This window comes from Melospiza georgiana, chromosome 18 (assembly GCF_028018845.1).
Source record: "Melospiza georgiana isolate bMelGeo1 chromosome 18, bMelGeo1.pri, whole genome shotgun sequence".
Lineage (NCBI taxonomy): Eukaryota > Metazoa > Chordata > Aves > Passeriformes > Passerellidae > Melospiza > Melospiza georgiana.
In genome coordinates this window covers 8147988-8174532 of record NC_080447.1, presented here as the reverse complement: position 1 = coordinate 8174532, position 26545 = coordinate 8147988, and the positions used below count along the sequence as shown (strand labels likewise).

The 26545-nt window shown below is 47.3% G+C and overlaps 2 protein-coding genes across 5 annotated transcripts; one reads left to right on the top strand and one right to left on the bottom strand.

The window, feature by feature from the left end:
- Positions 1-354: 354 nt before the first annotated feature.
- Positions 355-18284, bottom strand: YDJC (YdjC chitooligosaccharide deacetylase homolog). Of its 4 annotated transcripts, none has more exons than XM_058036652.1 (6): positions 18044-18284; positions 12831-13003; positions 5012-5171; positions 4250-4349; positions 3179-3356; positions 355-1783 (listed from the first exon to the last, which is right to left on the bottom strand). In XM_058036652.1, exons 2-6 carry the CDS (start codon positions 12986-12988, stop codon positions 1474-1476), a joined length of 906 nt encoding a protein of 301 aa, XP_057892635.1. In that variant the 5' UTR covers positions 12989-13003; positions 18044-18284; the 3' UTR covers positions 355-1473. The 4 variants fall into 4 exon arrangements, with proteins under 4 accessions (XP_057892635.1, XP_057892634.1, XP_057892636.1 ...); XM_058036651.1 differs by lacking the exon at positions 18044-18284 and adding an exon at positions 13554-13660; XM_058036653.1 differs by lacking the exon at positions 18044-18284 and adding an exon at positions 13422-13515.
- A 3677-nt stretch (positions 18285-21961) lies between these two features.
- On the top strand, positions 21962-26143 carry SDF2L1 (stromal cell derived factor 2 like 1). The gene is made up of 3 exons (XM_058037233.1): positions 21962-22144; positions 22887-23083; positions 24269-26143. Exons 1-3 carry the CDS (start codon positions 21976-21978, stop codon positions 24545-24547), a joined length of 645 nt encoding a protein of 214 aa, XP_057893216.1. The 5' UTR covers positions 21962-21975; the 3' UTR covers positions 24548-26143.
- Positions 26144-26545: the final 402 nt, after the last annotated feature.

Sequence of the window (26545 nt, the reverse complement as noted above, 5' to 3'; positions counted from 1 at the left end):
CAGTGCGGCCGGGGGGGCGCGGGGTGGCGCTGGCAGGGGCGGGCGCGGGGCTGTCCCGGTGCCCCCCGGCAGCATCGCCAGGGTAACACCTGCGCTGCTCTCACCCGGCCCCGGCTCAGACGTCTAAGGCATTTCTATGATACAGGAAAGAATCGGGAAAAATATTTTCTACCGCATCCTTGATGTTTTTCCACTTGTACAGGACAGAAACTTCCTGGCGTGTTATAGGAAAGGTCAGACAGTTCCCACTAATGATAGAAAGAGAGCCCTTCCAGCCGTGTGGGAGCAGACAGGTGAGTGGGCTTAGTTCACTCACCACATGTAATTAAACCCAAAAGCCTCCTGAAGCTTTGCAATAGAAAAGATCTGTTTATTTTTCATTTAAAAGAATAATGATGATACTAATAATTTTTATATTAAAAAGTACGGTTAACAAAACCAATTATGTTAAATAGATCACTCTTGTGCAAAGAATATTTCCCCACGTGAAAGTCCTTACAGGAACGACAGGGCTGCAGTTAAGAACATATCAGCACTACTGGGGCTTGCTGGAGTTCGAATGCTCTGGTGACAGGAACAAAAGGGACAAATACAGGGACCTTCTGAGCCACAGCCATGCTCGTGGCTGGCACAGCTCATGGCTGTCCTGAGGGGCAGTGGGTGGTGCAGGACCAGTTGCTGCTGCTCTCACAAACAGCAGTTACTGAAATAGCAGATGGGTCAACAGTTGCTGCTCCTGCAAAGTCATCCAAAAAATAAGAAGCCTCTCCAAAAGGGCTACAGCTGATGTTACTTTCCGGGGGGGGCTTAACACCAAGAGGCAATGAGAGCAGGCAGACACAAATCCTGTGGCTGAGGCGGCTGCAGACCCCACAGGGCCACGAGTGTGACCTGAGTGCTCCGAGCAGAGGAAGGCTCTGAGGGTGACATGTCCCTGCACCCCTCACCATCAGTGAGCAGTTACGAGGCAGGGCAGGGACTGGCTGCTCTCAGAGAGCCAAATGCTGAAGGTGGCCAGGCCTCCTGTGGGTGACCTGCACTGAGTGGGTGAGCCAAAGCAGCACCCACTCACCAGCAGGGTTCTTGTTTTGCCATCAGGTCTGAAAGGAGAAATGATCAGACCCCTCAGGGGGCCGTGCTGCAATGTCACAGCCAAGTCTGTCCCCGTGCTGCTCCTTTGCTGGCAGGAGCTGAGTCCTGGGAGCCTGTGCTGCACTGGGGCACTGTGGAGGGGGTGTCACAGAAGGAGTTTGGCACATTTTGAGCAGATGTTGTGGCCTTAAAACTGGCAGCTGGGGCTCTGGGGTACTGCCTGGAGCTGCTCACAGGGTAGTGGTGAGCTGTTCACAGCTTCTGTGAGCTGCACCAGGAACTGTGACACTGATAACAGTGATCTGGCTTCTCTGGACATTAGCAATTGCCTGTCTTCAGAGGATGAGTGTATGATGGATGGATGGATGGATGCTCATTTATTTAAAGATCTTTGAATGAACACAGCTGAATGTTCCTGCTTTTGTAATGGCTCTGCAGCTCTGGCTTAATTAATGTCTGGAGTTCATGGAGGCGTTCCCAGGACTGTGAGAAATCATCTGGTCCCTCCCCACAGCCCCCAACAGGAGGGACACTGGGGTACCCGGGGTGCACCATCAGCTCGATGGTCACGGTGCCACTCTGGGGCGCCCTGGGCGGGCGCTGCAGCACGGCGCTGTCGATGGCACTCTGGATGCTGCTGACAGACATGTTCCTGCCCATGGTGCTCAGGCCTATGTAAATGTCTGCCCACCTGCAGCCAGAGGAGGGAACACTGCTGTTAGTGCTGAAGAGGCAGGGAGAGAATTGTGTTATGTCCAGTGGATTAGGAATCAAAATTTACCTAAAATTTAAGATACAAAATTGGGAGGAGTTTAAAAAAACTTTTAACTATAAACAAAAGTAAAACCAGAACTTTTCTTGATTGAAACCAGGATCCTATTTCAAGCAGCAGTTCTGCAGGGACAGCAAGGCCCAGCACAGCCCCAGTACTGGGTTTGGCATCTGTGAGCTTTCAGGTGCATTTTATTGTCCCAAAAACAAAGAGCAACGCTGAACTGAGAAATGCCACACTATCAAAATAAATTAATCTTGAATAATAACCCTCAGCTAAGTAGAAACTGAAATAAAATGGCAACCACCCAGCTAAAGAAGCCTCCGGCCAGAACATATCAAAGAGCCATAATAACTGGACAAAATGTTACTCCTAGAGGACACCACCTACACGCTGCTTCTTAGCTTCACACAATTCTTTGTTCAAGTCTGGCTGCAAGTGTCAAGTTCTAAGTGTGGCCTGGATGAGTCTGGGAGAGCTGAGCCACTGCATGTGAGGGCAGAATGAAAATGTTTTCAGAAGAAATCAAGGCTGGAATCTTTACCTGAATGATCACAGAAAAGCCCAGCTCAGCTGTTCTTGAGAAGGGAGAAATACCAGCCTGCTGCTGGTGTTCAGAACCACTGACACAAAAAATAAAATCCCAGAAGATAATGTTTCCACCGGGCTGAGGAAGTAATGACATCTGCCCCAAAGGACAGGTGACTGCAAGGGTCTCTAGTGAAAGGCCTTTAACCCATAAAACAGTCTAAGCTTTTAAGAGAAGGATTTTATTGGGGGAAGGGCTGAGCTTTCAGGGTTTGGCTCCGAGGTGCAGGGCACTGACAAGGCTGTTTGCTCACAGCAGTGATCACCTGCTGTGGTACTGCCAGCTCTCAGAGCTCATTGCTTCCCCTTAACAAATACCTGCTTCTACTTAGTCTCATTCTTGCTGCTTAAAACCCTTTCTCTACTACAACAGGAAGATGAAAATTTAGTTCTTAAATGCTTTCCTTAGGTAATACTTTTGAAATTTCAGCATTGATGCAGCATTTCTCCTGGCATTCCAGATGCCAGGCTGAGGAAGCTTCACTAGAAAGACTGAGTAGCATACCCTGAAAAAAACATTCCTTTTCAAGTGGAAAGTGACTCATCTCTGTTCAAACAAAACTTCCTAAGCTCTTGTGCCTCTGGCACTTCTGTGCTCCTCCTGATCCTTTCTCTAAGTCCAAAGAGGAAAGAGAAAGATGGTGTTCCATTTTTAAAAGATGCTATCAGGAACTGATACAATCTTAATGTTTTACTACAAAAAAGGATGAGTAATACCTGTCTTACCTTATTCCATGCTTTGTAAACACATCCACTGTGTTAAAAGAATCTTCTTCTACTCCCAGGTAGAAGTCCATCAGGGATGGTGGAATCCAGTCACAGTTATGAAGGCCTGGCTCTATGGGCACACGTGTGTACTTAATCCCATACTCCTCTAAAACCTCTGCAAACACATTCCTGACCTCTGTAAGCAAAACCAGAGATGCAGTCAGGACTTGGATAAGCAGCTTCTCGTGTCCCCTGCAAGCTGTTAGCACAGAGGCTTCCTTTCTGTGTTTAAGAAAATAAAATTCCATTTGGTTTATCTTCTGCTGAAATTCATCTGCATGGGAGTCACCTCCTATACTGGAAACATTTCTCCCTGAACTTCTCCTGTAGGTGCCTTTCTTCCTTTCAGCACTGAGCCTTTAGTCCAGCCCCCCTTCTAAGTGAGTGACTCTGGTCTGCAGTGAGTGCACCAGAGGTGGCTGCACTGTCAGGAACAAATTCTTCATCAAGTCCTTGTACAGCCACAGCAATGTTATCTGGAGGCAGTCAGTACTGCAGTGGGAAAACCTGGATTCTTTTCTCACTCCATTTACCATCTCTGTACCACAATGACTTTATTTGCAAAACAAGGACAGAAGATCCTTGCTCATCTCTAAAGCTGAGACCTGCAGGCAGGGACTGGGGTGGGAGCACAATGGACAGGAGGGAGTTCTGTAGCATCTTAAAGAGCCACCAGCTATTGCAATCTCCAGCATTCCAGTTTAAACTGGCCAGTCTGCTGCTGGCTTTGGTCTGCCTCCTTCAGTGTGGGTGAGAACATGGAATTGGGATGCTGAGGAGAATTACTCTTCTTGGAGGAAGAGGTGTAACCTTGGCCATTTGTGTCATTAATGCCCTGGTGGAAAAACCCAGGGCTCCAGGCAGAGTTTGGCTCTGGGCAGGACTGTGGGCTCAGGTGGGAACATTCAAACTGCAGCTGCCAGCAGGTGTCTCAGGGTGGGGCTTAGTGCCCATACGGGAGCTGGGCCAGGGGAGGCCCCTCTGAGCTGACTCTCACCTGCCTGGTGCAGGAGAAGATTTCCTCCTTACCTGGGAGAACGTGGACGTGCTGGTGCCCATCCATGTGGGGAGGTAGGTGACCTGTCAGCTCACGGAACAGCTCCACCTGGGCCTTGAGCTCCTGCTTCACCTGTGCAGCAGAAAAGGGTCAGAGCAGGGGAGTGATGGGGCTGCTGGGACCCCACTGGGCAGGAGTCAGAACCCAGCTCTGGGGTGTGCTTGTACAGGGATGTGCAGCACTGCTGGGCTACCCAGGGTGTCCCTTGGGCATGGGGCTCTTTGTGGTACTGTTTATGGGAATGGTGGGGATGTTCTAAATGTTATTCTAAATATAAATTTCTGTTTAAAATTGATGCAGTTTTGATCACTGAACATGGTTATCCTTGCTCATCCTTTATCCTGGCTGGCAAAACCAGCCACCTCCCTAGAGAACAAAACTCACAAGCTGATGAAAGGCCTGGTACCTACTTAGGACTTTTCTGTCATTTGCTCTTTACTGATCTCTAGGTTCTTTGTAAATACCTGTCCCAATGCCCTTCTACCTCCTCAGATAAATAATTAACTGTGTAAACAGGCACTGAATCAGGGAGGAATGGGTTCTAAAGGCTGCAGAGCCTTTGGCAGAATGAGGCCCAGGACCTAAAGCCAGCTCAGGCAGCACAGGCAGGGTTCATCTTTAAGCAGACTCATAGCTGGGATCTGGGAAAAGCCCTCAGATGTTATGTGCTGGGATAAATGCAGGCTAATTTTTCAGGAAGGCAAGTTGTACAGCTGTATGTGTCTTTCTCCTACCTCTGACATTTTCAGGAGACCTTTTGATAGAGCTGTTCTGAATCCCATTTTTCCATGGAAGAATCCATGCTGGTTGAGCAGAGAAGAGTTTGTCTTGAGCACCTCACACACAGGGGAGCCCTCGGAGAGGTTGGCATGCAGGCCTATTGGGATGTTGTATCTGGAAGAGAGGGAAATGTCTGCCAAGCTTTGCACCTCCCTCACTGTGTTCAGAGAGGGGAGATTAAAGTGTAAGAATCAGAGTGATCTTAGAGGAGTTGCAGGACTCACTGGATACATCTTTGTATCTCTGCCCTGCCAGGAAGGATGGCAGAGTGACCCCAACCAGAGCAGGGCATCTCCAGGTAACAGCCCTGAGCACCCTACCCAGGGCCAGCCTGTGAGTGCCCCCGAGCCCTGCCTCCACCCTGGCTCACAGCACGAGGTAAATGCTGTAACTGCACTCCAGGAACTGCAGTCACTGATAACCAACCAAAAAATCCAGATCTTGCAGCTTTTTCTGAAGTGCTCCATTAGCCCTTGCTAGGTATCCCCTTGAGTTATTCACCCTGTTAAAGATGGTGCATTTATGAGACATGGCAGCTTTACTTGATGACTCCTAAAGCTGCCCTTAAGTAGAATGCACTAATTCATTTATAAGCAGTGCCCAAGGAAGCTGTTGTGGCAACAGCCCAGGCTACAGGTGTAAGTACAAGGGGCTGCAGCTGGAGCTCCTGCAGTGGCCAGGCTTCTGTCTAGTGCAGCAATCACTCAGGGAGTGGCAAGCATGAGCTGTACAGAGCAGCATCTCCCTGGCACAGCCAGAGAAGGATCAGTGCAAGGAGGCCCAGAGTGAGGTGCAGAGCCTTGCTAAGGAGCCCCAGGGGTATGATTGATTACCCGGTTGCAAGCTGTAAGATTGTTAAAAAAAAAATCAAAAAAAAGAAACTATGGAGCTGGTGTGGCTGCAGAGCTCCCCTCAGGGCTTAGCAGAGTGCTGTGGATTCCCCTACAATGAGAACAGGACTTGTGCATGCTTGGATTTGTGCTGGGTCTCATTAGCATTTCTGGAAATCCTCAGCATCAGTAGCCAAAATGATGCTTTGAAACTTTTTCCAAGACAACCCGTGGCCTCTGGCTGACCCAGTGAGGGGATGACAGAAGTGCAATGTTCCATCTGTGCTGCCCGGTCTGAGTCATGGTGCAGAGTGAATTTCAAGACAACAACTCTGTGATGCTTTAAACCCTTCTTGGAACTTCTGCACGGAGCTGTTAAAAGTGGGTGTGGTCTGTCCCTGACACAGCCCTGGTACCACAAGGAGAAAACAAAAACAATCTCCATTGAGGCAAAGGGTGCAAAACTGAGACATCTGAAGCTGACTGGTGAGGCACCAGCTCACTGGAGACAAGACTGTGGATGGATTGGACCAAGCCAGAGTCATTTAGCTCATTCAGGTCCTAAGGCTTTGGCCCTAGAAGGACTGAAAGCCTTTTTTTTCCTGGTGCAGTCAGTTGCTAGATACTACTTCTCAAAAACATAAATGTTAGGAGTCAAATTGTATGCACAGCTCTGTGGAACAAAATTAGTCCATTGTGTGATTAAGGAGGCTGGAATGTTTGTTTAATGAAGCAAAACAGCTTGTGGAGAAAAGGTCCTCTCTGGCTTTTCTGATCTGGTGATTTCTGTGCAGCAGGGCCTGATTGTTTCACTGATGATGAATGCTCATCATAGCAGGGGCACACCAAGTCCTGGCTGCCACAAGAGGTGGAAGCTGTGTCACTGAGGGGACAGGCTGCAGGGCAGCACAGGAGGCAGCTGCAGTGCAGGGGGTGCTGTGGCAGGAGGGTTCCCCTCCATCCTGTGACTGCCTGGGCACCCTGCACAAGTCCAAAGGCAGAGGGGAAGTCTGTGGTTTTCTTTTGGCTTTCTTTTAGAAATGCACCCCAGATTCTTTATTCTGTCTCTGGGAAGCTCTTACTGCCTCAGCTGGAGTGTTATTTGTACCACAGCCAGTGCTGCTTGCAAGAAAAAAAGGGTTTCTGTGTTACCATGAATCAGCAGATGGACTTTTTCTGTTGAGTACTCTCTTTCCCATGTGTTGTGGGAGGGCAAGAAATGAACAGCTGAGCCTCTCAGTGTTGTCTCCCAGGAGCATCAAATGAACTGCCTCCAATTGTGCAATGCCTCCAATGCTGTGAGGGAGGCTATTTCCAGGAGAAGGCAAGTCCCTCTGACAGGTGTGGGACACCAAGGAGCCAAGGGCTGCACTGAGGAACATGAGAGCAGCTCCTGGCCAGGGCTGAACCCAGCCCCAGAGCTGGGAATGTGCAGAATGTGGAAGTGCAGAGAGAGCTGGCCTTGTCCTTGGGTAAGAGGAGACCCTGCCTGTAACATTAGAGTGTTTCAGAGCTTTGCCCAACATCAGCTGAATATCTTAACAGTGTTCTCGTGGAGTCAGTCCTGGTTTGACAGACTGTGCATGCTGAGGTGTCTGGATAGGAACTGCTTGTGTTTAATGGCTCTGGAATGAGGCACTGAAAGCAAAACTCAGAATGTGAGAAACTTGTTCAGAAATGCTCATCTGTGGGAGGTGCACAGGAGGCATGGGAAGGTTGTAAGGATATGGGGATAAGGACAGATCAGTGAGTACAGCAGAGTTCCACTGCAAGTTCGCAGGAAGAAAAGTCAAGGTGCAGGAATATCCTGAGAGGGCCCTTTTCAGAGCCCAAATGATTGTTTCTGCTACAGAAATATACTTTGCAGTTGCCCACATGTTTCAAAAGACTGTAAAATAGCTGCTAATTTGTTGGCTGAGATAGTGAAGCAGAGACCAGCAGCTCAAGCAGCTTACATAGCATGTGATGCTGCCCTGGGAGCAGAGCTCAGCTGTTGTGGGTTTGGCCTCAAACTCCTCTGCCCAAGCCCTTTCCAGATGGAACAGGGTGAGCCCTGCTGGTCACTGCTGGTCATTAACTGCTAATTGCTCACACAAGATGCAAAATAAAAGGATTGGAATTGGGCTTCAGGCAACAGCTTAGTTTCTGCACACAGCTACCACTGCCGAAACAAAGTGATGTGAAGAATCTACTTGGTGTCCCTAAATCCGTTTGGGTGACTCTTTTAAGCTGCAGTGACCCTTCCAGTCTGTTCGGAGAGGCTCCTCTGTGTCTGCAAGTCTGTCCCAGTGCCACAGGGAATGCAGAGATGAAGCAGGATTTAGCCCAGGGGTTCACTTCACTCCTGATAAAGCCACAGGACACTGGCTGCAGGTGTGTGCTCCTGCAGCAGGAGCAGCATCAGACTGAGCTGCTTGGGAACCTGTGCAGAAGAGGTTCAGGTCACTGAGCTCAATGCACCAGAGAGCTGCTTGCACTGAAAGTTGGCTGTTACCTCTTCTCAGCATTCCTTGTAGAGGTGGGGGGAGAAAAGGAGAGACTTGTGCAGGAGGAAATATCCTTAGAGCAGGTGCTAGAAGCAATTCACCCTGGAAAGACTTCTGAGTCAGTGAGCCCAATCCAGTTATCAAAGAGAAAGGAAATACAGTCAGTTAAACTGCTTAAACTGCTTCCTTTTCAAGTAGTTGCTTGTTTTGCCACACGAGTGCTCCGGACAAATGTCTCTGCTGAGGCAGAGTGCAGCTGCGCTCCCTGTTCATTGACCCTGGAGATGGGCACTGCCCTGAGTCACTGGGGTTGGTGGGTGGGTGACAGTGCCCTGCTCCTGCCTGGCCGTGCCACAGGACACTTGCAATGGCTGTGGGAATGATGAGATTTGCCAAGCACTGATCCAATTGCCCTGCTGAAGGCTGGGTGCTCTGGCACAAGCACAGGACTTTACCCTTTCCCTTAATGGGTAAACAGATCCCAGCTTCAACAACCTATTGTATCATCCAGGAAACTGCTGATCATCAGGTTTCAGCCCAAGTGTGACCCAAGTCAGAGCCTCATGTAAATATCTGTATCTCATCATCTCACTCCAGTGAACACCCAAGTGTCTGAAGGCAGACAAAGCAAGGCTTTGAGTTAAAATGTGCACTTCTTACTTTCCTCATATTGGCATTTATAGATTTCCTCACCCACACTTTCACCATTCAGTAATATCTGTCTTTCATCAAATAACATATTTTCTTGCTCTGTTACTGCTAAAAAACCTACTTCTTCTGCCAGAAATGCCCTAAAGCCTCTGCAGTGTTGAGCTGGTGCTGTAACACAGCTTAGGGACCTGGGTTTGTTGTAGTTACATCTTTGTATCAAGTGCAGCTCCGGTGTCTGTAGCCTCACGTCAGTAAAATGGGCTGCTGCCAGTGAAGTCAGTGTGCTCTGGGATTCTGGTGTGAGGCTTCAGATTGGGCCCCACCCCATCCACACAGTTCAGCAGAGGAACTGTCTGCTGTGTGATTAACAGTCACATACAAGGGTTGATGAGAAAGCATGAGAGATTTCTGTATTAGTCAGATGTTAACTGGGAGGGTCAGAATTCAGTCACAATTTACAAACACATTTTGCAATTAGTGTTGATGGGAAAGGAAGTGAAAACAGAGAGGGTAATTAAATGTGGCTTTGTTAGACCCTTCTGTTAGATGTAGCCAGATGTTGTGGGGGCTTTGGCTGATGTTCAGTATTAAACTGTATTTAAACTGCAAAAAACAACCCAGGAAGACTGAGGTTGTGTTCTAAAATATGTCACTCTTCATGAGCTATTTGGACACAAATGGAAAAAGATCCTAAGGCTCAGTGACACCTGACCTGTTTGATGTGAAGGGGAGGGGTGGGAGGATATAGCAGCAAACTGTCTTAGATGTCTCTATTTCTATCTCCACATTTCTAAGGAAAAATTAAGGCATCTCTTCATTTCAGGTTACAAAATTACCCTTCCAGTTTCTGGGAAAGGCTCTGGAATAATCACCAGGAAGTCTGGCTAACTTCAAGGCAGGGCCTGTTAAGTAGAAAATTGAGATTGTATTATATGGATAAGCAGGAAATCATAGTCCGTCAAGGCCTCGTAAAGAGAAAAGTTTTGAGTTACTGAAAAAACCCTCAACCCACAATGGCAGTCTGTTCTCCCACCTGCTCCTCTGGTTATGTTCTGCTCTGGCAGATGCTATCAATAGGTTTGTCATTTGGTGATGGATCAGGCCTCTGCTGAAACTCCTCTGTTGCCAGAAATGAGTGTGCCCCTTCTTTCAGGCCAGTTGTGACAGTGGATGAGGGAGCCCAAGGTGCTGAGCCTGGATATTAAGGAAGATGTATTTTTTACTGCTTAGTTCTGCTGTTCTGCAGTTGTCTTGTGATAGAGCTGCTACAAAGATCTGCTGACTATCATCACATGTCTGCCAAGGCTTTTAATCAAGGCTCAAGGCAGCAGATGGTATACTCAGAAACTACAGAATTATTGTGAAAATGAAAGGAAGAAAGAAATTTCAGAGGAACTGTGTTCCTTTCTGAAGGATGCCAAGTCCTAACATTGTAGGGCAGCGTGAGGTGCTTAGGAAGGAAAAGTTGTCTACTTATTAATTAGCTCTGCCTGTCTCCAATTAACTTAAAACCAGGTGAGGAGTGAGAGTCTAAGACTTACAGCTACAAGCAATCATGACATAGACAGTTTATCAAGAAGCAATAGAAGCAATCCATCACTCTGACAATCCTGGCACTATGTGTGTGAGAGACCCAATTCCACAGCACTGGAATGTGCCCAGGAAAGGACATGCTACTTGCTTCAAGCCTCTTCTCTCAGCTGGGGACAGATCCACTCTTCCTGCTTATGCCATTGGTCAAGGCTGAATAGGGGAAGACAAACACGAGGAGAAAAAAACCAACAGACAGACTTTCATCCCATAATAGAGAAAGCCTCAATATTTACAGTGTGATGGGAGATGTCACCAAGCAGGGGAAAAGGGAATAATATTGGCAAGGCAGTCAAGCCAGTGATGCTTTCCCATTTCTGCAGCACAATATGAGGAGGGCTCAGTGACATTTCTAGCAAGTCTGACCTATTTGTCATCTGTGTAGAAAGAGTTTGCGTCAGCCTTTGTGACATGAACAAACATCTCAGGGGTGACACAGGGGTTTGTTTACACACACAGGTGCCAATTAGCTGCAGCTGAAGCTGGGCTTGCATTACAACATGAGGAAACCTTCTCCACACCTGCTAATGCTCCTTCCATGGCTGGGTAGGGCTGAATACACCTGCAGAAAGTTACACAAATGAGGAACTGTAGAACCTGGGCTGGTGATCTTCAGAGCTGGCAGATGTTCCCAAAGTCACCCTGCTTATATGCTCAGAAACAGATTTAAATCCATTTCATTCACATTGACAATTCAAAATTATGTTCCCCCTGCCAAAAAAAATCAAACTGTAGCAGCAGGCTGTGGCCTCTGCTGTCCCCTGCCCTCCAACCTGACTTTTCACACCCATCAGCTGCCAGCACCAGTGTCATGACCTGGATTCAAAGATGCTTTTTAAACCCCTGATTACATGGCCTACTTCCTGGCTATGGAAATGAGGCCAGGTGGATTCTATTTTAAAAGCCTGCTAAAGACCGTGGCTAAAATAGCTGACAACATCACCAGAGCACTGGGGCTTAAAGGGTTTCACAGTCCCTCTGTGGCTGAGAGAGGTGCTGGCTTTACCTCTGTGTTTTATGTTTCATTTACTAATAGGATTTTAGGAATCTTACGGGTGTGGTGCCTCTCCCCTTCTCGTTGCCAGGCAGTTGTGGGGAATCTTTAGCCTTTTTACAGACCAGATTGCCACTAGCACAGCACCCTGGCTTTCCTCCACTACCCTGCTCCAAAGAAGCTACAAGCAATTTCCAAGTGCCCCTAAAATCACAGCAAACTGAGGAGAGATGCTCAGTGAGAACAAGGTCAGCAGAACTCTCATGAAACTCTTCCCCACAGCAGCTGCATTTGAGGCATAAGGTCTCAGTTTATGTAGTAGCAATACAGCTCCTTTGCTTTTCTGCTTTCCTAAATTGTTTCTCAACCCTGATGTTCTCTCTTTCAGGACATATTCCTGCTTCCAAGCACCTGCCCACACCAGAGCTGAGTGGTTTGGCTGGGTTTTTACCTCCTAAACACAAATAATGCTTCTTATTAAAGGATTTGCTGGACTAGGCTATGAGACTGACACATAGCATTTGATCCACTGCAGAGCTAAGTGTGCCAGCAGCCTCTGAAGTTGGTGAAGAAGTAAAGGTGGTAGGTACAAGGTATTGTCCCTATCTTTATGTATGCATTTTTACAGATATGCTTATTAAGCCTGGGATTAATAGAAATATTGATGTGCTTTTTAAAAAAGGTTTACAGGGTGGGGAAAAAGTCAAGTTTTCTACTGCCCAGTTTTATAAATAAGCCTTTGCAGAATCACACTTTTGCCTGATTCTGCAATGAGCCTGGCTGACCTTGTGTCCAGCCTGGGTGAAATGGATCAATTAAATGAGATTTAAAGACTTGTGCTTTTATGCTCTTATAGTTTTAGGGGTAGCAGATTGGTCTGAGTATATAATGTGCACTTTCCTTCTGATGATGCATTTTTAGAAGTGGAAGGAGAAAGTCTGACAAACCCAAATTCTACTAGTCAAATAGTGGAAATGGCTTCCTAATCCTGAGGGGAGAAAAAGGTGCAGTGGCCAATTCTAGAGAAAAGACCATTACTGGTATGAGTTAGCAAATCACTGCTTTTACTATGAAGAGTCTTAGTAAATGTGTCTGAATACAGTTTTCCTATACCAGCCTGAGCTGTGATACAGTGTTTATTCTGGGGGAACAAAATACTAAATTTTCCAGGCTTGGTTTCTCTTGGAGGCTGCCCACAAAGGACCTAAAGAAAGTAGCTTACCTCCTTGCCAGCTTGGCTGCATCTGCTGCAGCACTTCCGTTGACTAGAAGGGACACGTTAGATACGGCACCAGCCAGGAAACAGTCCACAATGCCTTGGTTTCTCCGAGGACAATAGCCGAAGTCATCTCCAGTTATTATTAGCTTCACCTGAAGCATCCTTAGATGTCATCCCTGGCAAAAAAAAAAGTTAAAGGAGGTTAAATCGGAACACTCTGCAGCCCGCAGATCACCGGCAAACAGAGAAGAGAGGCTTACCGCGGGCAAAGCCAATCGTGACTCAGCCCCGGAGTGACTCCTGCTCCACCTCAGCCCGCCGCGGGCTCGCAGCTCCCTGTGGCGGGATTTGCGTGTGGCCGGCGGGCTCAGCACCCGGCCCTGCCCGCTCCTCCCCGAGAGCAGCAGCCGGGCCGTGCCCTCCCCTGGGGGGCAAACCCTGCGTGCGCTTCCACCTCGGCCGACGAGAGAGTGCGAAAGCTCGGGGATTTGGCGGGATGATTGAATCGATCGAGGGTGCGTCAGAGGGTCAAATTCCATCGCCGGGCCCACCCTCGCCCGCGGTGCCCAGTGAAATGCCAGGGGTGCGGATCACCTGAGGCAGCCGTGACGTCTTTGCGGCCACCGATCCCCGGCTCCGTCGGGTGCGGGCCGCGTTCCCGGGGAGAAGCGGCACGGAGCGCTGCGGGCCCGCCAGCCCCCCTCCCCTGCCCGGGGCGGTGCGTACCTCCGCTGCGGCCCGATCCGGTTCCCAGGGCCGCCGCCAGGTGTGTTCGGCCGCCGCTGGCCCTGTGGGGACGCTGGCCCCGGCGGCGGAGCTGTGTCCGCGCCGCCCGGCCGCGCATCCCCCCTGCCCGCGCTGCGAGCGGCCCCAGGCGGGAGCTCCCGCCGTGAGGCGAGCGCGGGGCGGCCCCGCCGCAGCTCCGGCGCCTCCGAGCGCGGCGAGCACCGGGGAGGCCCCGGCGGCGGCCCCTGGCGGCGGCGGCCCGCAGCGCCGCACGGCACGGCACGGCCCGGCACGGCACGGCCCGCCCGGGGAGCCCGCGCCGCTCTCTGCGGCCGCCTCTGCTCCGGATTGCCGAGGTGAGACCCGCCCGTGGCTGAGGGTGGGACAAGCGATTCAATTCGTGCTCTGTGCTGGCTACAGCGCAAAACCGCTGATCCCAATGATGCCATGGATGTGTGATCCCGCAATCAGTGACTGTCGCAGTAACCACTCGCTTGTTTTCCCCCACCTTGGTTTGCTGGCAGTGCACGCTCAGTCTGACTCAGAGCCGCAGGGCAGCAAACCCTGGCCAGGAGATCCCGTGGCTCTTGGTGCTGGGCTAGAGAAGGGCAAGGAGAACAGATGAGAGTTTCACGAAGGGCAGCTTCTAACATGCTGTCATACAGTGCTGGGTACCAGCCAGTTCTCCATCAGGCTGCATGTAAAATCTTATTTGTCCTGGCATTGAACTGTTCTTTCTTACTGCAAAAAAAAAAAACCCTATTCTGGATCTACCAGAATGAAAGTGCCAAGTACTCAGCTTGACATGGAGAGTGGAAGATGCTGTCAGCCTGCATTTTTCACCTGTGGAAGAGGATGAAGTTCTATCTAAGCAGGACAACTCCCTTCTTGGTCTGTAGTGTTATCCCAAAACATTCACCCACTTCTGATATTGCAGGAGAAACAACAAACTCGTGGTTGAGGTAGGGAGAATGGCAGCTCAGAAAGTGCCTTGGTAACATGTCCATGGATCCAGGGCAGATGTCCTGGTGTCTGCTGTAACTTGTCCCAGGAAGCAGGGATCACACTGGGACTGGGACTCTTGCATGGATGATGGTGATTTCCACCTCTGAACCTGTGCCAGCATGGAGGTAAGTGCAGAAACAGCTGACAAGCCAAGCACCAGTTCTTGGAAGAGCAGCTGGAGTGAAATGGGTTGGAAAAGGCTTTAAGGGTCGTTTCTGTGGGAATGGGCTGACAATCTTGCTACTTAATTCATGTAAAAAGAAATGACAGCCTCCAAGTGTCTCCTTTTTCAGCAGAGTTCAATCCCTAAAAGACAGCCAGCGTGCCCATGGCCCAAAGTCAAGGATGTGACTTGTAGGCACAGCCAGAGACTGATGATCTTCAGCAAAGCAAGGACCATCAGTTAGGAGACAGAGCTACACTTCAGCAGGGGAAACTGCACCCTGTTCACACCTGAAGTTTGAAACATCCGTCTGGGGGCATGAACACCTGTGGGAGTAATGGCTTTCCAGGTCTGTCTCCTAACAAGGAATTTGGAATCACTGAGTTGAGGTAGGTTGCAGCCCTGTTGTTCTTTAGGCTCTCATCAGTTGCAGTCCACGTAGCAAACTGCTACAAAACTGTTTCCATCAGCCTCAGAGGGCACTTTGAGGGGCAGCTAAGTTTTGGATGATAATTTGTAAGTTTATTTTGATACTTTGAAAGAGAAAAATAAAATCAGAATGGGTGGTAGCAATATTATTCATGGTAGGATTTGGTTCCTAGGCTGTGCTCTCCCTGTAGGCCCCAAAATGGGCAGCACTGGGAGCATGGGAGACTTCTCTGCATCAAGAGGGGACATCAGCTGTTTGTCACTTTCTTACTCTTTCTTTCTCTTCCCTGCTCATGTAAATGAGTGATGACTACTGGAAATGATGGTGAGAGCTGGAAGACAGCCTTCTGCCTCTTCAGTGACATTTTCTCTTAGAAAGGAATTATATGAAATGAAATTCAAAACAGATTATGCTAAAATGCTGTAGACAACTTGCTAAATCTTCATTCAGTCAATTCCTGTGAGCTTTTCTGTCATTTGATAGTAGTATGGCTCTGTTATAGAGAAGTTTTTGATGTTCTGTAAAGGTTTTCAGTGCCCTTGGCATTTCAGAGGGGATATTTGTGCACCTGCTACTTGCTTCCCCTTCTGGGAGATGAACGTCACAGCCTGCCCACGCTCCCCAAGAGGCTTCACTTACTGATGAGCACTGTTACTGCACAGCTGAAGTCAGCACAATTCTGCAGTCATGTCATGAATCATAAAACAAGCACCTCCTCTCTTTGCCAATGCAAACTCTGGGGTTTTCTGCCTCTTTCTAGAAGTGCCAGTGCTCCCTAACTCTGCACAGGTGAGAGGAACAACATAAGAATCTTAGACAAAGCTTGGCTTCTCAGCCTTCTTAACCTTAGTATGCATTTAATGCTATTAACAGTAACATCCTTCTTAAATATTTAATGCACTTCCTGGAGGCTTTTCTTTTCTGATTTCATACCTGTTTATCCAGCTCTCCTTCCTGCTACTGGAAGCAAATATTCCCCAGCAAGCAAACCTTGTCCCTGTGCCACATCCCCTTGGCAGCAGAGCTCCCTCTGCAGCCTGCACTGCCAGTTCAGCCCTTGCAGCTGACCCCACAGAGCCCAGAGCTGAAAGGCCCTTACAGATTCAGCCTGGAGCTGAAAGGCAAGGCAGACTTCCTCTGGACAGTCTCTTCTCTGCACTGAGGACAGGCACATTGGCCAGGACTTCTGGTGGAGCTGCATAAGCCAGGACATGGACTAAGGAAAGGCTGCATCTTCCAGCTTAACTAAAACAAAACACAGCCCAACCTCAGCTTAGCTGCAAAAGCCAGCAGGAGCTCTCACCATCCTCAAGTGCTTCACTGCTTTTGAGCTTGAACTTCTTTCCCTGAACTTTGAATTAATCTGTAGAAATGCTGAGGTTTCCTGTATTTCACAAAAGTGTTTTCCAACAATTACTGCTTCCAACAAGGCATCTGTTTACATGTTGACATAAAAAATGTGTTTTCTTTTTCTTGTTCCCTTGGCTGCAGCTACTTAGTTCATTTGGGATTACAATGGTAGCACAGTAGGACTTTGTTTGTCTTTTCCTTGCATGAAATTTTGTTGAAAGTGTGAACTCTAAAAGGCATTGAAATGAGACAAAGTAAAATCCATTTTTTAAATGAAAAGACATAAACATTTTCTTCTCTGTCCCAGCCTCAGAGGTTTTGTAATCTCTGTTCCACCCTCAGAGGTTTTGTAAATCTTTGAAGTTCAGTGGCTTCTGTAGAAATGCTTAAACTACAGTTTTTCATCCATAGAACAGTTTCCTCCATCCTGCATCAAAAAGGTTTGAAACCCCCAAACTCTGGGGTTTTCACTCTGCTAAGAGTGAGAGGCTTCCCTGGTTGCCAGGCAGTACCTGTCACCTTCCTTCATCCACATCTGAAATATCAGAATTTACACCAGCACAAAATAATACCTGGCACGGTGTGTGGTCCTAGCAAGGTGGCTGAAAGGCAAAATTTGCCATTGTGACCTTCTTATTAATCTGGCATTTGGCATTAAATTATGGGGGACTGCTAAAAGCACTAAACTCAGATCCCTCCTGATGCACCTGGCAGCCCTCTGGTCCTTGGTGAAACTGTGGCTCATGGATGGTGAGTTTTAATCCACTCTCCCTTCTTACAGAGGGTTATTTTCTCTCTGCTGCATTTCCTTCAGTGTCTAATGTGTGGTAAAAAATTAATATTTGAATACTACAGCATCTGTGACCTCTAACTAGGGTTGAGATGATGTAAAGCCTGCATGCTCCTTTTCCAGATACCTCTTTGCCTGATGTTGAGGTCTATTAAAATATACAAAGATACCTGGTCAAAAAAGAGTTGAGATGGGGAATATTTCTCCTAGACAATTAAATGATGGGTCCAAAATAGGTACTGTTTAACTGTGCACACTAATAGCTAAACCTAGACTGTCTGATTCCATCAACTCTTTGATTGCATCAGGAATTCAGTTTGACCTCTCTGGAAGTTATTATAAAAGATGCATAGATGTTCTGTGGAATTTTCAGAATTACATAAATGTTTGCCTACCACTGAAACAGATGTCTAGAGGTTTTTTAAATCCCATTAAGAAGTAAGTTATTTTAAAAGCTGCCTGAATTGATGTAACATAAATTGTGTTTTTACATTCTTATTATAAAATAGAAGCTAATCATCAAAACAACAATTCAAATCCATGCCTACAAATTTTAAATAACTTCCTCAGTTTCAACTTACACTGTATAAACAAAAGCAGAGTTATTGATTATTGCAAATGTTGATCAGGAGTCATTAAAACAAATTAAAGATACCAGAGGCAGGTCCTTATGTTAAGGAAAAAAAAAGCAAACATGGGTAACACCTCAGCAGTGTCAGTACACAGGAAAGTTCATCTGGCAGATCACTTACAGTGGTTGTTGTCACCTCCCAGCATCACTGAAAACATGTGGAAAATCCCAGTTGATGGAATGGAAATGCAGATTAATTCCTTTGGGGTTCTGAGGGTAGATCCCCTGCTCTTGGAGGACAAGCATCAGGCAGGAGAGTGGCTGAGAGATGGAGACAGTGACAGACACATTGCCAGCACTCTGCAGAGCTTCCCAGGAAACCCTCTCTATCTCAAAGACTAGAAAGAAAAGACAGCAATTAAAAAACATCAAATCTTCTCCTCCAGATGGAAAAAAATCTTCAATTTAAATACATAAATAGGTATATGTTAATACTTTTTTGTCAAATGTCTTCTGCTTGTTTACTTACTCTGCTTATTCTTACATTATATCTACTGAATGCAAAAATCTGAGTAAATTATTTTGGTTATCTAATCCTTAAACAACTTAGGCTGAATAATAAGAAATTGGAATTCTATAAATTTTTGGCAAGCCATTTTGTATCACTTGGATTTCTCCCTAGCAGACACATTTTATCATGATTACTCCTGTTCACTGTTTGTATGAGGCTTAGGGTCACAGTTGGAAGAGCTCTGTTGCAAGGCATGCCAGTGGAGACAAATGTTTCATCTGAAGTGAGGTTTATAACCAGCTGTTCCTCAGTGTGGAGTGAAAGGAGGAGACAAAGAACACAGTCTTTGCAGATCTGATTGTCTGCATCTACTCTGTTGAGTTCAGTAGAGTTCATCTTTATTGACATCAGAGAAGGGACCAGAGGCAGAGTAAAGCCAGTGGAAGGGCTCATGTGGGCTTGTTTCTGTATCAGGTACTAATGGCTTCAGAACTGTCCTGGTTTGTGTTGGTCTGACAGAGCCCAGGTGCTGCTGCAGGGTTCTCCATAAATCAAGGGCAGTCTGTTCCAAAAGATGCATCAGTGTGTTTTGGGGTGTGGATCACACCCAGGATTGCCAGCTCTGCCACCTTAGCTGTCAGTAACTGCTCCAGTCATGCAAAGCAAACAGAAAGTTTAAAGCCAAAGAAAGTTTAAACAAAGGCTAACATAAAAACTTATCTTCTTCTTTATATCATTTATAGAAGGATCCTTTATTTCCTTTTTCTATAATCTGTTGCTTTGGGTAAGCATACACCCTCTGAAATGGTCTTGTGCCACAGATTTTTCATTCCTGCATGTTAAAAGCATTTGGCACTACTCAATCATTTTCTCAGGGAGGGCCAGGTTATACCTCCAGCTGCACCTGAGTGGAAATGGTAGGAGTTTCCAAAATGCTTGAAAATAAATTTGGCATAATGGTGGGGAGTGTTTGAGTGATTGAAGGCTTTGTAGTCACATTTTACATTCTCCCCTTTTACAGCATTGTTGAATTATTTTGTTTCTGTGCATAAACAAGAATCATAAAGAGATTGCTATCAAAAAATCTGATGTTCCCATGACCAAGGTGAAGCCACATAATTTCTGAGGCAATTTTACCTGGAGCTTACAGCAGTCTAGCAGGAACAATAGAGGGCCCTGTGGCACTGAGGCGCTGTTAATTGCCGTGGGTGTCAGGCACTGATGGCTCTTTGCTGGCAGCCGTTCTAACCCAATTATGTTTCTAAAGTGGGGCTGAAAAGCGTTGTGGGGAGCAGCGTGTAAACGGCACTAAATGCACTGAGAGTGAGCGACCTCCCAGAAAGACAGACAGGTGCCAGCTAAAGCCCCATACGATTGATTTGCCACGGCTAAAACGGCAACCACAGACATCTGGTTTTGCCCCAGCTACAACAACAGAAGCAATACTGGCATGGTGAGTTTTGTTTCCCACAGAAAAGGGCTGGAATTCGTGGCCAGGGGTCTGCCCTCACCCAGGTGCCTGTGACCCCGAGTGGGCTCCCACCTCCCAAAATTCTGAAATGGCACAGGATGTCTCCCAGAGCCAACCTGCCACCACCAAGGAGCAGGGTGCCCTGGCAGTGCCAAGCACCTCCTGCAAACTGACATCAGGAAACTGATTGTTGTTTTCTTAGCACACCAAGGCTGCTTAGAACGATGTAAAAATATGGCATTTGACTATCAGTGGGGGAGCTTTTGCTTTTCTGTGAGTAAAGCTTTATACCTCCAGCACTAGGAACTGCTTTAAGTCCTGAGGAAAGCACACTGTGTGTGTGTGTGTATGTATAGACACACATATATGTGTTTAGTACTTGGGCTTGTTTTAATGCTGGCCTGGCATTTAAGTAAAATATTTTTCTCAAATGTAGGTACAGCTATGGAAAACAGGCCAAAGCCAGCACAAAAAAACCTAACCATTTGATTGAGTGGTATCACATGGGCAAGAAAAAACCTCACAGCTTCAGGACTGGTGGAAGAGAGAGTCAGCTGAGCATCTTATGATGTTTGCACTACCCAGCAACACTAATGTGCTTTCTAAATCATCTTGTAATATCAAGTGCAGTGTTTTAGTTCTGTGCTGTTGCAAGAACAAAATACCATTATTACAAAGATGTAAGTCATAAGATGGGAGCCCTTCTACCTGTTTCCTTGCCACTAAGATAAAAATCTTTTGCTCTTTTGAATTACTTTGAATTATTCCCAGTTTTACATGGGACTCACACAAGGCTGTGATGTGATACATGGGTCAGCCCACTGAGCAGTTTCAGAGGTAAAAGAACTGTGTAGGAGTTCAAGTGTCCTTTGTCAATGGCTGCTTCTTACTGAGAGTTTTTTGGGGGGGTATTTCTTCAGTTTGCAAAACTATGCAATAAAGGATTGTATGTTTGTATGTTAACTTATGCCGGGGTTTTTTATACAGAATAGAGCTTAATAATCTCTTAGTTATAAGAATTTTGCAAGAGATTGAGGCACAGAAGGTGAATTTTGGGATCCAAAAGCAAAGATGTTATGTTATTGCTACAGCTTAATGGTACAGCAAGCATTGCTAGTTCTTTGTGTAGTGTTTATGGCCTATAATTAGAAGGTCTAATATAATCCAGAAATTACTGGAGCTGTAATTATCATCCAAGTCACTTCACAAACATGTCATCCCTTTGTTCTTCAACACTGTGTTACTTTTCTCTGTAAATCCCCCAAATGGGGAGATATTTACTCCATTCTAAGAGCCAGAACTGCAGGGAGGAGCAGAGCTAAATGTGCCACCTGCAAGCTCTGAGCTAGAAGGGGCCAGAATGGAACAGCAGGGGCTGATTGACCCGACAGTGCAACTGCGGCTCCCCGAGGCGGGATCCGAGCACTGCCCGTACCGGGGCTCTGACCTCCGGGCCGGTTTGTCCCTGGCACTGCTCTCGCTGTCAGGACATTTGTCCTTCCCTGGCTCCGGTAATACCCGGCCGGTCCTACCCACAGCACGTTTCCCTTCAACAACCCCTCAGCCTGACCTGGCTGTGATTGTTCACACAGCCCAGACCACGTTAGACGGGAGGGTCGCACGGACAGACCTGGCCTCTCCTCCTACGTTCTCAGCAAGGGCAAACTGCAGAGCCGTGTCAGCGCTGCCACGGGGGTGCCCAGCAGCCGGCGGTGACACCGCTCCGCTCCCGGGGGTGCCCAGCAGCCGGCGGTGACACCGCTCCGGGCCCGGGGGTGCCCAGCAGCCGGCGGTGACACCGGGCCCGGGGTCGGCGGCAGCGCGGCCCCGACCGGCCCCGTGAGGGAGAGCGCCCGCAGTTCTCCTTCGCGTCCTCACATGAGGGGGGCCGCCACGCCGCGCTCTCTGATTGGCCACTCCCCTCCTTGCCGGTTCGTCGTAGCCCAATGAGGACGCGCGGCGGAGTGGGGGGCGGGTGGTGATTGGCTGAGCGCGGCGGTGGGCGGGGCGGTGGCTGGGCCCGCGCGGGGGAGCGGAAGCGCCGCGCTGAGGGCGGCCGGGCTGAGGGGGCTGAGGGGGCTGAGGGGGCTGAGGGGGCTGAGGGGCGGCGGGGCCGGCCGGGTGCGGCGCGATGCGGGGCGGCCGCCGCCTCTTCCCGCTGCTGCTCCTGGCGCTGCTGCCCGGGCTGTGCCACGGCAGGGAGTCGGCGCCGGGCGCCGTGACTTGCGGCTCGGTGCTGAAACTGCTCAACACCCGCCACAGCGTCCGGCTCCACTCGCATGAGGTCAAGTACGGCTCCGGTGAGCAGGGCCTGGCCGGGGAGCTGGAACACGGCGGGACACGGGCTGTGAGGGGCCGAGGAAGCGGCGGGGGGACAGGTCGTGCCTGACCGGGAAATGGCGGGGGTGGGCCGGCAGTGAGGGTGGTGGGGAAGTGGAGGAAGTTGGCGTGTCCCGAGGTTCCTATCCCTGGTGCAGAGGAAAGCGGCAGGCCCGGGATGGGGTGTAGGGATGGGCTGCAGGCACGGCAGGGACAGGGGGATGCTGAGGCCTGTGGGACAGGAAGATGTCGGGAAGATGTGTCAGCTGCGCTGTGGGCCCTGGAGCCGGGATGTGGCAGGGCTGCTTTGCCCTCTCCTAGGTAAGCCCTGCTGTGTGTCTCGGCCCTCAGCAGCACCTTCCCAGTGCCTGCTCTGACAACGAGGGTGTTGGTGTGTTGGGGAACACGAAGACCTTGATAGTATTTTTGATAAAGGTGGGATGTTGTGAATAGTACCTGTCATGGATCAGATTTTTTTTTTCTTGTGTTCACCATGAACTTTGACAGTTTGCATCTGCTAACACATGCTGTGTTTCCCTGTTTCCGTCTGAAAGATGATTTGGTACCTGCATTCCTTTTGCAGTCAGTAAATGGACTGTGAGAATTAAGCATCTTTTAAACATGAAGGCATGACAACCTTCAAGCAAATCTCTGTAGTTTTCTCACGTCTTTTTGAACTGGGGAAGCAGGATAAGTCTGTGTAATTTAATTTTATTCAACCAGGAAGTGGGCAGCAGTCAGTGACAGGAGTTGAAGCCTCAGATGATGCCAACAGCTACTGGCGGATCCGTGGGAAGAGTGACAGCAGCTGCCAGCGTGGGACACCAGTGAAATGTGGGCAAGCCATACGACTCACCCACGTTAACACTGGGAAAAACCTGCACACTCATCACTTCCCATCACCACTCTCCAATAACCAAGTGAGTTGGTTTAAATCTTAAGCTTCTGTACAAGTAGTGCATGCTATTGACAAGAGTCTCTCCAGTTACTTGGGTTTATGGAGAATCAGGCTTGAGTACCAGCTGCCAGAAGCAGTGTGTCTGTGCATATCCGGATTCAAGTATAGGCTTTTCTGCATCCTGAAATTATGTATTTCAGTTCTTGACAGAGGTAATATAGTATGTGCTAGCATTGGTATTTCACAGTACTTTTAACAAATCTGCTTTTTTTTTTTATTATTTTTCTGCACCATTGCTGCTGGGAAGGCTGTTCTGAAATGCTTGGTGTTTTCTAGATGCAGGAGATTGAGTGTCTCCCTCAACATTGTGAAGATTGCTCTAGAGCCAGGCCATTAGTCATGTGTTATAACATTAGGCATTCCATGTTCCTTGGTGATCCAGTCTATTAGTCTCAGTTGTCTTCTTGCTGTCTCTATTTCATTTCACTGTTCACATTTTTCTGACCTCATTCCACAGGAAAACTGAACTGCTCTTGCAATCCTACTTACTTATAATTTTGTACATATCTAGAAGAGTGTTATTTCTAACTGTAATCCAGCCCCAGAACAAATACTTCTCCAAGATGGAAAATTTCTCGTAAATAATGTGGTTGTTGGAAGATTTTTTTTCTTAGTCATGTCAGGCTGTGTAGATAGGTTGTTACATTCAAACTTGGAAGCTCTGACTCTTTGTGGAAAAATTTTTCTTTGACCATGAGTAAAGTGGCTGAAACAATAAGGTTCAGCTCTGTGTAGGGTGTCTCAATAATTTGATTATTAAAAGAAGTGATGGAAAAGTAACACTTCAAATGAATTGTCTAAGGGAAAGATTGACTCTGAAACCTTCCCTGAGTTTCATTTTTCCGTGTAGACCCTTCATATATTGTCATTAAGAATGTTCAACTGTCATTGTGGAGTTTTGTTTGGAGCTTTTTCAGCACTTTTTGCTCAGATTACAGGTTGGAGTTTGTTGGCACTGTGTGTTCAGATTGTCTGGTAGAACCTTACTGCTTCTGGCTTCAGTAACTGCTGACAAAGCAGAACAACAGCACTTCATTCTTCTTTCCCCATCCTTGTCTTTGAGCTCTGCTGGGTCTGTGCTTGGTGTTTGTGTGTCCTGGAGGCGTTTGCTTACACTCTCACTTCAGGAAGCTTGTGTCTCTGACAGGAAGTAAGTGCCTTTGGGGATGATGGCGAAGGAGATGACCTGGATTTCTGGATTGTGCAGTGCAGTGGTTCTTACTGGGAGCGGGAGGATGCCGTGCGCTTCAAGCACGTGGGCACCGAGGTGTTCCTGTCCATCACGGGGGAGCAGTACGGGCACCCCATCCGAGGCCAGCGCGAGGTGCACGGCATGCCTGCTGCCAACCACCACAACTATTGGAAAGCCATGGAGGGAGTCTTCATCAAACCCAGTCTGGACCCTGCAAAACACGATGAGCTCTGAATTGGCACAGGATCCAAAACGCTTCGTGTGACTCCAGTGTTTGGAGATGCTAATCCTTGGTCTCTTCTAAGTCCTGCCTTGCCTGAGTGACTGATTTTCTGTGTTACTGAAGGGCATTAGTTCATTCTAGGAATGCAGCACTTCTGTGGGGAATGGCTTCTGCCAGGTTCGGCTGCTGACGTTTATTTGGTGAAGTCCTTTCTGAATTTCCAAGCTTTATTGGTGAAACTAGTTCCTACATCTGTTAGGTTTTGTTGTCATTTGTTTGCTTGTTACTTTTTCTCGAATTCGAAGGAAATGAAAAAAATGAAAGTAATACTTTCCTCTAGTCTCAAGTACAATAAAACTTTGTATTTTGTAATCTTTTTCCAGCTATAATTAAATATTTAGAAACTGATTTTTACATCCTAGTGAAAGAATGTTATTGATGAGGAGATGGATTGAGTGTAGAAATGGAAAAATGGTTCTGAAATATGGTGGGTTTTTTTATGACTTTCAGTCAGCTATTCAGTCTTTGAGTTTAAAAAAAGTATTCATTTGAAAATTGCATCCAATGTCTTATGAGAGTTTCATTCTGTATTGTATTGGAAGATTTGAAAATACTGTGTATGTTGGAGTAAGAAGACAAAATTTTAATAGCTTTACTTTGTCCAAGAAATTCAGATGTTCTAGTAGCGGTGGTACAGCTGATTGTCCACTGGTAAGGCTGCTCTGCCCTGTGAACAGGTGCAGAAAACTGCTGCTTGCTTAACTAATATTGGAATTTTACAGAGTTTCTCATGGTGTAAAGGAATGGTTAAATTTGGCTTACTTCTGTGTTACTACAAGATCAGTCTGACAATCCAGGTGAATAAATAGTGAGGCATACATCTATGTGGGGCTTTTTATGTGTGAATCCAGAAGAGCAAAAAAAACCTGAGACAATGGTTTGGTCATGGATTTCTGACAGAGTGGTATGCACTGGAGTGCTAGCAAGGAATCTTCACTGAACAAGAATTTCTGTGTTCCTCTGTGAAAAGGAATTAATTCTTCAGTGTGTTTTTTACACAGTGGTACTGGAAATACTGATTAAAATTCAAAATGCCATGTATTTGTGATTTTGTCTGAAATTGAAAAGCTCACCAAATCAGTGAGAAAAGTCAGAACATTCAGGTGTTCTTGTTTCCATGTGTAAATAGTTTACTGATTACAGTGCTCATTAGTCAATCAGTTAAAGAAGCAGGAAGCTGATTTACTGCTCTTCCAGCTGCAGTTGGGAGCTGCAGTGTTGGTGCTGTGTTGAGAGGGTGCAGTAGGCAGTTGAGTTCAGCTTTACAAATCCAGCAGGCTGCTCTGTGCACCTCCTGCAGGAGTGCTGGCTCCAGGCTTTATTTAAGGATTTCCTGCTAGGGAAGATCTGTCCAAACCCTATGGAACAAGGAACCTCTGTAGCAGCATTTCTGTGTACCTTGCTATTTTTCTTCAAAGGAAAAGGTAAGAATGTTTTTCTAGTAATTTTAGTTGCATGTGTGTATTTAAAGATTGCAGGTGTTTTGGAGATTAAGTAGACTGGCTTTTGCTGTTTTGTATTAGAAATAAACTTTCCTGTGATTAATATTTCAGGTTCACTGATACTCTTGACTAATTGGTATTGAGGTTATAGCTACAAAAGGATAACTATTTAAAAACAAAGCAAAAACCTGCATAAACAAGCTTTTCCCTTATTAAGGAGAGCTTTTCTTTTGAAGGTGTTATATACATAAACACAAAACATGTAATGGCATTTGACAGGAGGAAGAAATAGTCTTGGCAGTGAGTTCTCTAAGTTCACTAAGAGCTAAAATGCTTTGTGCCTACCCCAGTGGGCTTGGTGTTTGTGCACCTGTGGAATACTGAATTGGCTGAGAGGGGGTAGAATGTGTGCCTCATCTCAGTCTGTGTGCCAGGTGTTATCCCCACCCAATGATTGTCTGTGCCTGGATGTTTTTATCCATGGCAAAGGTGGTTTTCAGTCTTCTT

Bases quoted from the DNA above. Each gene is read 5' to 3' on its own strand.
- YDJC (XM_058036652.1), bottom strand. From the start codon at position 12,988: ATGCTTCAGGTGAAGCTAATAATAACTGGAGATGACTTCGGCTATTGT. The intron at 5,172-12,830 runs GTAAGCTACTTT...CCTCTCTTCCAG, and splicing joins GCAGCCAAGCTGGCAAGGAG to ATACAACATCCCAATAGGCC. The intron at 1,784-3,178 runs GTAAGACAGGTA...CTCTGGCTGCAG, and splicing joins TTTACAAAGCATGGAATAAG to GTGGGCAGACATTTACATAG.
- SDF2L1 (XM_058037233.1), top strand. From the start codon at position 21,976: ATGCGGGGCGGCCGCCGCCTCTTCCCGCTGCTGCTCCTGGCGCTGCTG. The intron at 22,145-22,886 runs GTGAGCAGGGCC...TTATTCAACCAG, and splicing joins TGAGGTCAAGTACGGCTCCG to GAAGTGGGCAGCAGTCAGTG. The intron at 23,084-24,268 runs GTGAGTTGGTTT...TGTCTCTGACAG, and splicing joins CACCACTCTCCAATAACCAA to GAAGTAAGTGCCTTTGGGGA.